General features: G+C 38.3%; 1 protein-coding gene across 1 annotated transcript in view; it reads left to right on the top strand.

Moving 5' to 3' along the window:
• CACUL1 (CDK2 associated cullin domain 1) overlaps window positions 1-14,444 on the top strand; it is a 54,989-nt gene that overhangs the window by 23,405 nt on the left and 17,140 nt on the right. Inside the window, 1 exon segment of the mRNA XM_054204808.1 lies at window positions 4,466-4,568. Within this exon segment, the coding sequence (XP_054060783.1) occupies window positions 4,466-4,568 (103 nt within the window).

The raw sequence follows: 14,444 nt of genomic DNA, 5'->3' as shown, positions 1-14,444 counted from the left end.
TCCTCCATCGCAGAGGTCAAAAGCCATCCTTAACTAAGATTGCAGTAACTAACATTAAAAAAATGTTAACGATAGACATATAAACAGACAGGTTTTATCATTATAAGCTTTAGCTATATGGCCAGATATGGAAATCTATTCAGCAATTATACCTTGTCTTCCTTTGTACACGGTTGTGATGTGGTGTTTGTATCTTCAAATGAGGTGTGCTTTGTATCCCATCGTTTCTTTTTTAGAGTTCGAGTCTGGTATCTGAACGTAGTAAAAATGGTTAATGAGTAATAAACACACCTGTAAAATGAATAGTTAGACAGTAATTTTGTTTTATTTCAGAAGAAAAGTGAAAGTACTCTACCATTTTAAAGGAGGAGCTTCTTAAAAGCATGGCTGGTGACTTCTTCAGGCAGTGAAACACTGTTCCTGCAAACACTTTCTCACTTAAGTGACTTAATTCAAGTTAGGCCTGAGAGTTAGTGGGTCATGTGTTAGTTCCTCTTGCTGCCAAATGCGGTGCTGATTTGGCTCAGCTATATAGCTGGTTTTGAAGGCTAATGTCAAATTAAATCTCATACTTTTTCGCTGAAATAATTTATTAATCAGTGTTGTGCATGGTGTGGAAAATATCTCTAGACAAGCCAGGATGAAAAATGTTCTCTCTTAGTTTTTTTTTCTGTGTGCCTTTGGAAGTACGTTTATGCACAGCCACTCTTGCAATTTTACGTTGTAGCACCTAATCAAGTTTTCTCTCATACAGCAGCATCAGTTTCCTTTTTTTTTTTATGCAAGAAAATACAATTAAAAAACAATTCCAAGAGGTAAAAGCCTAATTATCTACCATATAAATTACAGCTTTGCAGTTACTTTAATAGATACTTTCAATGTATTTTTAAGTGGACTAAATTGTTGAATTCTGCCTTTTTGTCAGAGATGGCAGGTCTTTCCTTTTGTGGTAGGGATGTGATTACTTTAATCAGGAGTTTCCAAGACTGCCAAGTTGCACTGATAAATTTTCTTCTGAAAGGATAATTATATTGCTGCTTAGGAAAACTTTTAATAGGCATTTAAATATTTAAAAATCGAGGAGGCCAAGGAAAGGTTTTTTGGACAACTGGAACATGTTTTTGTCCCTTGGTGGCCAAAAAAGACGTTGCCTTAGGCGTAGTCTGCTGTGTTTTGGTATCAACAGCAGCACTTTTCTTCTTTTTCCTGGTGTGTTCCAAACCATGTTCCTGTGTGTGAATGGTGGGAATACAGGAAAGGTTTTTTTCTTAACCTCCTTGTATGTGGTGACCAAGGGGTGTTTCAGGGTTACCTGGAGTGATGGTTGAGAGGGTGCTGACTTTGCAATTGAGGGAGTTTTCTTTTTTCCTCCTTTTGCTAGGGGCACTAGTGGTTTTCTTCTCCACGTGGTGATGGATTTTTTCAGTCTGATGCTGCTGCAGTGGCATTTTCAAGAAAGCATGAAGGCCCAAAGCACGTCTGTCCCTCCAAAATTCTGTGGGTTTAAGCTCCTTCAAAAGTTCTGGGGAGTAACCTCAGATAAAGCAAATTAAGCTGGAAGTCAGTTTAGCACACAGTGCTTTATTCCTAAAAATAACTCCTAGGGAATAACTGTTTGCTTTGTAAATCTAAATGAGGTTGTTCTGGATGCTTACAGATTATACATATGCTGCGCAGATGACTGAATAAAAAAACATATTTCCACATCAAGAAAAATTAAAATCGGCATTTAGATGATATACTTTTTTTAATAGATTGTTAATTGTACTTAGAGGTGTAGCTGAAAATCTGTTATCTTGTGGCACGAAATGAGTCTAACATTTGTGAGCACTGTGGTTTTAAGACAGTTAAGAATTTTTCATTGCCTCTAAAATATGACTGTTCTTACTGGGTGGTATTGTGCTTCATTGCTCATCAGCTAGAGGGCATTTTCTGTGTGTCTGTACACACAAATAGATGTATACACAAATATATACACAAATATAGCGTGCATGTATATATGCGGTTGAGATGAGCACTCTTATATACCGTTTTTTCTCTTTCAAGTACTTATTGCTCTCCTTTTGATAATATTAACACAATTATGTCTTTTAACATTTGCCACGTTGCTTTATGATGTGGTGGTTTGTAGTAGAAATGCTTATATCGGACTTTCTCAGGTATCGGTATCTGCTTACCTTTTACCTGTCAGTTAGACCTTTAGGTGACTTGGTATTCTTTTCCAGAAATACTGGTACAGCCTAGGTGGTGACAGCTTATACAGAAAGTCTTCTTGGTTTTCCACTAACAAGAATGGTGAAGGTGACAGCTCTCCTGCTATCTCCTTTCAGCACTGTCGATTAGAAATGAAGTACTTATTTTAGATGATTTTTTGATTTTAGATGATTTTTCGTTGTCTATTTAAATTCATGCAAGTGTAGCATCTTTTTGGAAAGGTGTTTCCAAGTGAGCACACATGAAGAGTATTTTACAGTTGTTCAGTGTATAAGTACCGTATTCTAACTCTTCAGCTTGAAACTCCTGGGGTTTCTTTTTGTTGCTTTTCTAGTTATACAACTTAAGGCATAGTCTTTCCAACTCTTGAACAAAAGGAAGCATCACAGTTTGCACATGTTGTTGCCAGCAGCTTTTAAGGTAAGAAGGTCTTGAGGCTGGGAAAGGAACAGAGTGAGTTATTTCTTTAGCTGGGTGCATCTCGTCTGTGAACTCATAAGAGTCAGCGGTTTGACATTGCCAGGTTTGGTTCGGGTCAGTAGCCTCGTGCTGGGATGCTCTGGTCGCTCCTGTGTGTTGCACCAGTAGGTACGTGGCAGTATGTGCTCGGGACACTCAAGGTGGAAGTGGTTTAGGTCTGAGGAAAGACTGTGGTATGGTGTATAACTCAACACTTCCTAGAAAGGTGTGTACCTTCAGCTGCTGTGACTTTCTGTTGCAATAGCAATTCACCATTGACAAAAATAGTGCAAATGAAGTTTGTTTCTTACAAGACAGGTTACTCTGTGTGCAGAGCCTTTCCCTCAATCTCTGTTCAAGAATAGGCCCACAGGAGGGGCAAACAACTGAGTGATAGCCCTTGACAAAACCTCTGCAGGCAGGAGAGCTTCAGGGAGGGAAATGGCAGTAGGAAGGTACTAACTTTTTTTTTTTTAAATCTTTTTTACAATCGTTGTCCATCACTGCAACAAAGTCTAACTTCAGCAGGGGCATGTATTCAGCCCTTGGATTGCCTTTGTTCTAACAGGCTCAGTTTTCATTAAAGGTAAATAACTGCTGCTGAATGCCTGCCTTGAAAATTTAAGTGGTTTCTGCATGGATAGTTTATTATGTTGTGTGTGTGTAGTTATGGTAATGGCCAAGAGAATGGGTTTCACAAAAAAATGTAAGAATTGCTCTAATAGTGTTCTGAGGGTTTGTTCCAATTTTGTTAAATGCTTTAGCGAATAGGAGAACGACTTGATTTAAAATGCGGAAAAACCCTTCTCCCTTAAGATATCCCTTTCTCTAGTAAATCTCTCAGATAAGTGTTCCAGTACATAATTTTTGATTAAGTTGATTTTCTGTTATAGTACCTGTTTAACTCTTTTACATAAGTTGTCCAGATGAATTCAGTTGCTCTGCTTCCATGTTAGTGTTGTACCGATAGGAGATTTATCTTGAAACAGTCTTTTTTTTTTTCCAGCATTTAAAACTCACGTATGAATAAAATACAGACAAGAAATCTTACTATTAATTGCAGGCTGGGAACTGAGGGATAACACCAAATAGTACATAAGGTGTAGAGGCCCTCAAGGAACTCATGAATAGAATTTCCTTTGAGGGCTGAAGAATTAAATTTATTATGAATGCTGAGTGGGTCAAGATAAGTGAATAGTGAATACAAAAAAAAAATTAATGTACTTCAGTTTTTTATAGATTCGTATATATCACTTATTTCCACAGATGATTAGTTCTGAGTAGCTGTCCTCTGAGATTACTGATGAACCACAGAAGTGGATAGCTTTACTGATGATTTATAATTGTAACATACCCATTTTAATGGCTTAATCACTTCTAGACATCGGTTAAAATGTTTTCTTTTGTTATAAACATGATGTCCAGCCCTATTTTGGTGTTAGAGTGTTTATAAAGTTCTAAAATACAGTGGTTTTTTTCTGCAAACTCCCCAGTCTGGATCCATATGCAGATACGTCTGTAGATACAGTAAAAAAAAAATAAATAAATACATGCCTGTATGTAAGTAGATTTGTTACCAATAGTACTATATTCATTCTTAATTTTAGATACATAGAGTTTTGTTGTACAGGAGTGTTCTATTTAATACGAATGCAGTCACCAAGGAGGCACTTTACAGGTCAAATATTCTAGAACTTGAAAATTTTGAACTATTTTTATTCAGGGAAAAAGTAAGTTTACTTTATTTGCTATTGTGAAAAACAAACTTGAAAATTTCTGTCTTATTTTCCAGAATAAATTTTACATAGAAACCAAGCTTAACAGAGACTTAAAAGATGACCTTATAAAGCTGTTTACGGAACATGTTGCAGAAAAGCACATTTACAACCTAATGCGTAAGTAATCTATTGAATTTTTCTTATAATGGGACTCTGGAAGAACATAGTGCTTTCAGGTATTGCAGAGATCCACAGCAAATAAGGAGAAAATGGCAAATGACTAGTGAACTTAAATACAAATTCCTTTTTAAGGCATCCACATGAAGAAATATGCCACACATCAACTTTATTTTTTTTTCAAAAATATGACTTTGTACAAAGTCAATGTTTTCTTGCGTATGTGGGAGAACCAATATGTATTTTCCCTTATGACTTGTGGTTATGATACAATGAATGCTTTATTGTCCTGTTGCTTATGCTGTCACTCTTTAATTTCATTATCAAAATATTGTCAGTTAGCATTAAGATGTGGTGTGGTCAAAGACCTGTGATACCGCTGGGGTTATTGTCATGGCGTGCTTGAGTACTCCCTGCTAGTTAGCGAACTGCGTAATGCTGACAGCAGTTTCTCTGTTAAGCTAATGGGTTAATGCAAATAGAATATGCTTTAAGTGATATGCTTCCCGTTAAGTGCTCCTGTGGGTAGCTCCTGCGGTGAACCGCTGAGTTTGCCTGCAACCTGCCACCACCAGCGTGTGTTTGTGTGGGCATGGGGACCTCAGTACTGGCCTGGTTAGCTCAAGAGGGCAATTAGCAAAGGCAGAGATAATCAGGCTTGGAATTCAAATTGGAAAAGTTTGCATAGCGGTGAGCAGTTGACCAGGAGAATTGCAATTGTAGGTGCTTTGTGCAACTGAATAGTTAGTTCCCCGTCTTGAGTTCAGGATCGAGCCTGGTGTACTCCTTTCTGTGACCCTACTGCAGTGTCCCTGTTTTCATCCAGCTGCTCCCCTCCTCTTCTCAGAATCAATTGCTATCTGTATGCTAAACGGAGACCAAAGGATGGGCCATTAAAGTAGAGTATATTTCTCCTTTTGTCTTGGGTAGTAATGGTCTTCTCTCTCCAGCAAAAGGCTGGGGGAAAGGAGCTTTGCTATGTTTTTTAGGATCACTGTGAGTTGGCATCCTGGGAGGAGGGTGGGTGAACAAGGTGACTACCCTGAGGTCAGGGAGCCTGGTACCCTAGAATGGTGGGAGATCATCAGCTCTGATGCCAGCTTGTTCTTGCTGTTTGGAAAAGTCTCCCTAAGAAGAGCTCTTAGCCATGTACCAGATCAGATCACCTTGGAATTAGCAGGACAATGAGGAATGTCCACCCACAGACCGGACTTCTTATTTGTGCCGAAGAGATTTAATGGTATCCTAAAACCTGGTAAGATGATTGCTGCAACAGGAACATGGAAAATTCAGCTGATAATATCTTAAAATGAAATAAATCTCATTTTAAGTATAAGCATTTTTCAGGCAGTGAAAACATTAACGTGATTTATTGTTTTTTTTTTTCAATGACAAAGCAAAAGTAACACTGTCAAATCTCTAGAGCGTAAGTAATGTCAGATGTGTGTTGCTATGTAATTAGTTTTCTGTAGATGATTATATGAAAATCAAATAGAAATTGCAGATGAACTATTGAAAGAAAAAGACCTGTGGCTGTGTGAGTGTGAAATTTGAAATGCTTTTCCCCAGCTCTGTGCTAGTTGCAGAAGTAGAATTAAAAGAAAACATTGAAAAATAAAAATAAGCCATCACCAACTGTATTGCTGTATATGGAGTTTGTTGTTTAATGAGCAACTTCCTGGATTTCATTTCAGTCAGTTTATTAAACTAAGTGATTTAGTTTGTCCCTTACTCCTAGGTAAGGTAATGCATACTGACATCTATAAACTCCTAACTGTGATCTGACTTGGTTAAATCTTGGATAATAGGATCACTACATTGAGTTAAAATATAAGTAAAATTCTAAACTTGATAACAGATTCCTGGGAAATAATTGAAGACACACAGCACACGATATAGTCCTGCAGAGGTGCTGAAAAAGTGCTAGTGTATTATTTTTTTTGCCATTCCCAGGTGTTCTTTCTAGCTTGCTGAAATTCAGACCATAGGAGATAAGAATATTACCTTCATTTTTCTGGAATTGTGAGTGCTGTATGAAAACAGGATATAAGTCAGCATTTGTTAATTACTTCCCTATGTCATTGTCAGTGTGCGGTACCGTTTCCTGATATTCGATATAGACTTGGTTCAACAGAACAGTGTATTTGTATTATGAAGGGGAAAAGAACAAGGTTTTGAGTGGGTATGCTTAAGAATTTAAAGTCAATGAAAATATGGTCTTATATAGAGAAATGGAATCCTGGGGCTATATTTTAAAGAGATGCTGCAGCTGCCCCTTCAGTGAGAAGACGCATGCCTTCCCTCTGGTTTAAAAAGCAAACAACAAAATCAGTTTAATCAGTTTGTGATCTAGACTCAGAGGACAAGAAAAACATCTGCTCTTGCTCTTGAAATTTGTTGCTATGGTGTTTTTTTGTACGAAGGGGTTTTTGTTTGTAGTATCTTGTCATTCTATCAGAGCCTGGAAGCTGGCATTTTTATTTGAAGTGGTGTTCAGGAAGGGCTGTAAGTACATTTCAGGTTCATTTGATTTAAGAAAAAGTTTCCGCTCCACTTCAAAAAAACGGGGGGAGGAATGCCAGAAAAGCAGTGCAGCACAGATCTCCTCCTTAGTGTTTGATCTTGCTCAAACTCCCACTGGCTGAGTCGGCCCTGGTCCTGTGCTGCGTAGCGGAAGATGCAGAATGAACTCCTGGCACAATGGTCCAAGTGGTGGGAGCACTTATCTGAGCACTTAGTTGCAGAAAATAGAGTGATTAAGGTGTGAATTCATTATTTACAGAAGAAATCTCCTCTAAGTGAACTTGGACAAATTTTGGCTTCACAAACACCAATTTGATTCCTTTTTTTTTTGATAGAATTTTTTTTTTAAAAAGCTCTACTATCTAGAGCACTTGTAAGCAGTTAAATACATAAAAAATTATATAATGCACAGCTCCATGAACGCAGTTGTATTTGTGAAACGCTTGTACATTCACACATATTTATCAAGTCAATATACTTCAAATTAAAGCAGATACATTTGGACTAAGTGAATATAACCTGATTATTTTCCTTACAAAGCCAAAGCTGGTTCTTGCTGATAAGACTGCTGTATTAAATGGCTTGGGAGAAGTTGCTGTGTGCAGAACGGCTTAACTGAACGTAAGAAGCAAAGATATAGCATCTTATTTACAATAAACTTCAGAAATTGGGGGGGGTGGGATGGAGATATTAACCCCTTGTCACTAGGGAAGGGGTGGTGGAGAACATTGTCTTTGTTCTTGCTAGAGTCCTGCATGAGATGACTTGTAAGCAGTAAAATTCAGAAATAGGTGTTTTCTCTCCTTATGCAGCCACTGTCTCTTCCAGTAGGTTAGACCTGGGTTTCCAGTCATCTCAGTGCTCTGGAAACATCCTGCCTGTTTGTTCTTGTGTCTAGAAGAATGGCAGTTACTGCAAATTTTAACTGTCTTCAGTGGTGAAACTGAATAACAGCTCCTGAAACTCTCTACTTCCAGTATTTGCAGGAGGTAGAATTCAATGGCAGAGAGTATTTGCAAGTAACTGCTATTCTTTTTGGATATTGCCAGCTTAGTGCCCCAAACAAGCTTGCTTTTGAATCTAAAAAAGAGAGAAGCTATTAACAGCGTACTGTTGTTTCTGCTTGATGGATAGGTGACCTGGTTTCCAATTACAAGGGTTTGCAATTATCCCTGTTCTCTTTCCAGAACCTAAAGGAAGGAAGGTGAGCGCTAGGCTGGAGTCCTGCTCTGGGAGGGTTGTTGAGGTTCTCTGCATCTCCACGTTGAGAAGAAAAGCAGCAATAACTTAAACTGGTTGTATAGGTGAAAGCAGTTTTAGAAGGCAATCTGAGGAAAATAATTCTCCTTATTCTTTGCTTGCAATGGTGTTTGTGGGGGAAATGGGGTATATCAGATTGATTACGGCACTTCTAAATAAGTAGTAGGCTTACCATATCGCGGAAGTACTTCTGGCATTTCCATCTGTGTGTGAGCTGTTTCTTTCCTTCCATGTTAGTATTTTGAGTTCAGGAGGTGGCTTCTACTCTTGCAGGAACAATGAATTGATAGGTGTCATTCAGTACAAGCTGGTTCTTTCCAAAGAAGCATCTGCCTGTACTTCTGGACAAAAGTTACTCAACTAGGAAGTCATGACCTCTGTCAGAGGGAGAACTGCTTTCTTCAACACTTCTGGTTTTGTCCCTATTGACTGGGGTAAGCAATCGATGTTTGCGTGTTCCCATCTTTGATCTGCTCTATCAGGAATAGATCGTAGAAACAGGTCTTTTTTATCCAGAGGAAAGGAAGCCTCTTGGACCATGGTGAAAATGCTATAGAACAGATGGGGCCCAGGACTTCATTGCTCTTAAAATTGATACCAGGATCCAAGGTGGCGTACGGCTTGCCAATGAGACAATTCCCTGAAATTTACTGGTTCAGAACTAGAGCATGGGCTTGAAAACACATGAAGTTTAGGCAAAACTTTTATTGAGGATTAAAGCACTAGATCTCAACTTCTGGCTTGCTTTATCTTTTTGTTCATGAGAAATCTCAAGATAATTACAGAATTGGCTATTGGAACCTGAGAATACAGAACAGTTATCTGTATGTAGTTTCTAATAGCAAGTAGGTAATTGTTGAGTCCAGTTCTCCATGTTCATAACTAAAATCCAGTGTAAAAATGTATTGTGTATATTCACCAAAAGTAGCAGCATTTCTCGTGGTTTTCCAAGAAAATCTTTTTTTGTAAAAAGTCGGCAGGAGGGGAGGAATCAGTCTATTTCATTATGTTTGCAGTTTCTGATTAGTTACTAGGAAAAACTCTTCTCTGAAGATTCTTCATGACAGCTTCATTTCTTCCCAGTTATGTCACTTGGATTCGGCTGAGGTGAAGAGATATTGCTGCTCTGTTTTCCTAATTTTTATTTTTTTGATGGAGGTATATTATAGTTCAATAGAAGGGCCGTATACCTTGGAAAAGGTTTTCCTTTATAAAGACGGCAGGAAGGATATTTCCCATGCATTGAGGCTTTCTGAAAAGTACTAGAAAAGTTAACTCAAAAGTTGGAAAAGGTTGCGAACAGCTTTCTTAAAATGAAGTTGTCCAACTGTCCTTTTTGGTTGCAGTGGGTACAAATTAAATACAAAATTATAAAGAATGAATCTAGTTATGGCTGTTACAGGAAAGGGGCGCGTTGCTCCGTGGGCACCCAGACCGACATACTTAGCAGATGTGTTTTGCTGTCTTGACCTCCAGAAGCCTGTTGATGTCAGCGAAGCAAGGGACCCTCATCTCTTTGGCTGTGTACTGCTATGACATAATGGCTTTTGTTAATAAATTCCATATCTAGCTTTTCTTTGTGAATACCCCAGGAGAAGAGCAGCAGTGCAAAAGGCTGAGAGAAGGACTGTGATTGATGCCAGGTTTGTAGCCTGGCTCTACAGCTACAACAGAGAAGAACAGGAGGTTTGTTTTGATGTGTTGCGTTTTTTTTATTTGCTCCCCACGCCTCGCCCTTTGGCAGGGATAGACAAGGAAAAGATGGATTGGATTGACTTTTTCCCTGCTTAAGCTGGCATTTCTTCCCCCCCCCCCCCCCCTCCATTTTGACATCTGTGTCAAATAATCTTCATATTGAGGAGCAACCTGTTATTGCCTTGACCCACAAACTGCAGAGAAAATCTTCTGAATGGGGGAGGGAACATTATTTTTCAGCTTCTTACAGAAAGTGTTGCTCCCACCCTTTCTGTATGCTGCCCTTCCAAATTTACATTTAAGAAGTTTTTCTTCTTTGTGCTTCTCAATTTCATTTAAGATCTAATGTTTATAAGAGAATTGCAGTTGTTTCATAAATGAACTTGTTCTTGAATGGCTCTACTGAGTTGGATCGAAAGTCAGCATAGCCCAATGGTCCTGGTCTTGACAAAAATGCGTAGAGCATCATTATGGGTTTGGTGCAGCAGAATTTGATGACCATGGGTTTATATCTTGAAAGGTATGTGCCCTGTAGGAAGAACTGAAGGTTCCTGTGCATGGTGTAGGCTATGTCCACGTTAATAAGTGGTGTGGTGTAAAGGGAGCAGGTCTACAGAGTATGAAACACCTACATGTTGGTGTTGGGGACCCAGTGTTCACCTTTATATGTGTGTTGGAAAGTTTTGTTTCACGCTTGCTAATGTCTGGTCCTGTGGGCAGGATGCCAGTTAGTAGTTCGAGCACATCTGGTTTAATCTTGCCCGAAAGGAATCAAGTTAATATGCTCCAAGGCAGCTCTGTCATACGAACCAAGCAGCGGTAAGTGGGGATGATCAGTGAATTTCCTTCAGAAGCACGTTTCTGATCTGAACTAAAGCATTAATACAGAATCTGCCCTTAAGCATTTGAAATCCCTATTCTTTTTTCTTTGAGACATAAGAGTGTCTACTGTGATGGCAGAAGCAATATGTTGTTAAAAAAAAGTGCCATTCAGTTGCTGATGCTCTTTCCTTCTGTAATATATTGGGTCTTACTCAGCCCCTAGACGCTGCTTTGCTTACTTTTTTCCTTAAAGCTTGCAAAATCAGTATGAGAAGAAAATCTGCACAATCTTAAATCTGACACCTTCGTAAAGCTATGCCTCTTGCTTTTTAAGTTTAAGAATGATACAGCAAAATAAAACGGTAGATTTATTCAAAAAAATTTTAAAAAATAAATTAAAAAAGACAGAATTACTTGCCTGAGGAGTGACTTGCTCTCTGTCTTTGGAATCAGGCTACATGTCTGGATCGGTAAATGAAATAAGATTCCTTCCTGAGGGCCTTAAAAATGCAGCAAGGTTGCAGAGCACTAGCAGAAAGTACTGATTTATTCCAGTGTATTTGTACCAGACTAAACCAGGGAGATTTCTGTTAGAATTACATTACAACAAAAAGCTAATTTACTCTTTTGCCCAGGTATAACCTTGTTGAAACGCCAGCTTTTGACAGTAAATGTTTTGGGAGGTAAGAGGGTTCTGTAGCATAAAGGATCCTTTTTTGAGATGTAGGGAGTATGCATTTATTGTCAAGTTCTTCACTAAAAGTAATTTGTAAAGATTTCTATGCATCTACAGCGTTGTGAATTTGTTCTCAGTGTTTAATTTCTGGCTTATTCTATGTAGGCAAATAGCTTAACCTTATCCCCTCCACTTCAAATTCCCAATTCTAACCTTAAAAACAACGTTTTCCTTCCTCTCCTTCCTTCCTGTCTTCCTTCCAAATATCGGTAGACACAGATAATCAATAGTGAAAATCACCCGCAGTATGTTCTGCTACTTTTCCAGCATGTGGGGAGTGTGCTGGGATCCTGCTAGTGCAGGGTAATCAACTATTCCTCCAAAACGCTGAATTATCGCATCGATGTCAGTCTGTTCTTAGACTTCAGCAGGTACCCGACACTCGCAAGGGCTCTATAGAGTAGCTTTTGTAGCTGTTAATCTTCCATACACCCTCTGTGCTCTGTGGATCTGTCGGAATAATCAAGAATACCGTGCTCACCAGTTTAAGGGTGGTATCAGTAATATTGAAGTGGTAGCTGTAAATCGACAGCTAAGGGCGAAGTAATTGTATTCTAACCATGTTGGAAACAGTATGTATTGATACCAGCAGTGTCATAGAATACTCTCATATTCTTTAAATAACACCTAATCTACACACAAATTTTGTCACTGAACTAAAGTCATCGAAGAACTTAAGTTAAAGAGTTGCAGCTATGTTTCTTGTTTTTCTTGTTTCATGTTGATTAAGTTGCAGCACCTCAAAGTAAGGGAATTTTTCAGTTGGGAAATGTAGTCTCAAGTAATGACTGTCATGTTTAATCTGGTCCTCAGTAAAGAAAGAGAAATAATGTTCCCATTTCAATAAGCCTTCATAAAATTGTAAACGAAAATATCACCTTATTTTCCAGTTACAGAAGCCCAAAACTATATTTTTCTACATTTATAGCTGTGTTTTTCATATTTATTCTTGTTACAAAACTGAATATTTTCCATGTGATTAAGACTCGGAATTTTTATTTCGTAGCATTTTTATTAGATACTTAATAAAGCTTTTGGGCTATGTAGCGAATATTTCAAAAGTAATCTGTGGCTTTATTGAATGACTCGTGGCAAATGCTTAGTAATAAATACAACTTTTTATGTCTTTTTTTCTAATCTACATTTTAACTCATTACAAACTTTTGAAGAATTTAAGTTGCTAAAAAAACATTTTAAGTTCTGTTAAAGGCAAATAAAAATGCAGAATCACGAGGAGTTTGTAACTGCAAACGTGAGGGTTATGCCAGAGAGAAGGTCAATTTTCATGCAAAAGGCTTTTGAAGGTCTGGATTGATAGTTAACGTGGAAAAAGTGGACGTGGGTTAAAGTAATGAAAAGGTAATATATGATCAAGATCCATCGGTCAATTTAATAATAAAATAGGCAGTAGGTTAAAAAAAAAACAAACCCAAAACAAACCCCCAAAAAAAACAAACCACAAAGAACAGAAAAACCCCAAACCTAAAAAACAACTAGCCTTCCAAAGGATCTCAACACAAAACAACAACAGCAAAACCCTGGAGCCGCATCTTGGACGCCAGCCGTAGCGGTTCCCATCCTATTTAATTGCAGTTGGCTTGTGGGGTCCAATCAAGTGCTTTGCGTGGACTGGATTTGGGAGTGAAGGCTCGGGTACAGGAACCGTATTCAAGGTGAATCTGATGCTATCACAGGGAAGTAGAAGGGTGTGTGTGGTCAGATGGAGCCGATATACTTTAGCTGAGAGAAAGGTAATTTATTAAACTATAGATTGGACTATATGTGATCTGGTGGTATTCCTGGAGGGCAGGACTGCCAGGTGAGCCAGTGCTACGGCGGTTTGTTGAGGCTGTGCGCTGGTGATAGCTCCATCGCTGCTGCTGTGCATCCCCGTGTGTCTCATGTACAGGTCTGTATCAAAGTTGTTATTCTGCAAAATAATATAAATATTGCGTACATATTGGAATTAAGTACGAAAGAGCAGAGTTTGTACAATGGGATAAAGATCTCCGGAATACATTTGGTTTACTTTGTAGCTTCGTTAAGCAATCAGTTCTGCTTCTCTTGAAGACTGGGGAGCAACAGCTGACTAATGCCTTTGTTGTGGAAACTGTTGGAGTTGCTTTTAATGGAAATACACTTTATAATTTTTTTAAATGCGTTGTTGAATAATTACCATTCTGAATACACCTGCCTGAGCTATACTTATGTATGACTTGTTAAAATATCTTACTTTGAAGTTCTATTAGATTACTACAAAAGTTTCACTGTTCTGCAGAAAAATTACATCTTTACCAAGCAAAATAAATCTATTTTGAAAGGAATGTTGAAGGATAGAAAAAGATTTTTAGAATAGCTAATTCTTAGGTTTTGCAAGTGAATCTTGACTCATGAACGAGTGAGTTTGAACTTGTAAGATATCATCTGCTACTCCTGGAATTACTGAGGTCCCGGATCTTGCCCCAGGTACCCCACTGTAATTATCAAATAGCTTAAACCTGCATTGAGGGACGAGCTTCCTCAGTGTTACTCTGCAACAATGGAGTAACTCGGTTACTGCAGAGTACCTGAAGTGCTGCAGGTTCATACCTCGCTCAGTCCAATACAGTTCATCCATCATTCCCCAAAAAAGTCCTGTGGCCATTCTGGGTATTGTATATATTCAAGAATGTTTCAAAGCATCTTGTATCTTTCTGCATTTATAGCATTTCATCATGGGAACCCACACTTCTCTTCTTTGATTCTGCTGTGAGTTATTTTCAAGACTATTTGCAGGTTAATGAACTTCTTTGCATATCGGTTACTTAGTCTGTAAAATGCAATATTAGTTCATAAACACC

The sequence above is a fragment of the Rissa tridactyla genome, chromosome 6 (assembly GCF_028500815.1).
Source record: "Rissa tridactyla isolate bRisTri1 chromosome 6, bRisTri1.patW.cur.20221130, whole genome shotgun sequence".
Lineage (NCBI taxonomy): Eukaryota > Metazoa > Chordata > Aves > Charadriiformes > Laridae > Rissa > Rissa tridactyla.
This window is presented reverse-complemented; position numbering and strand designations above follow the sequence as displayed.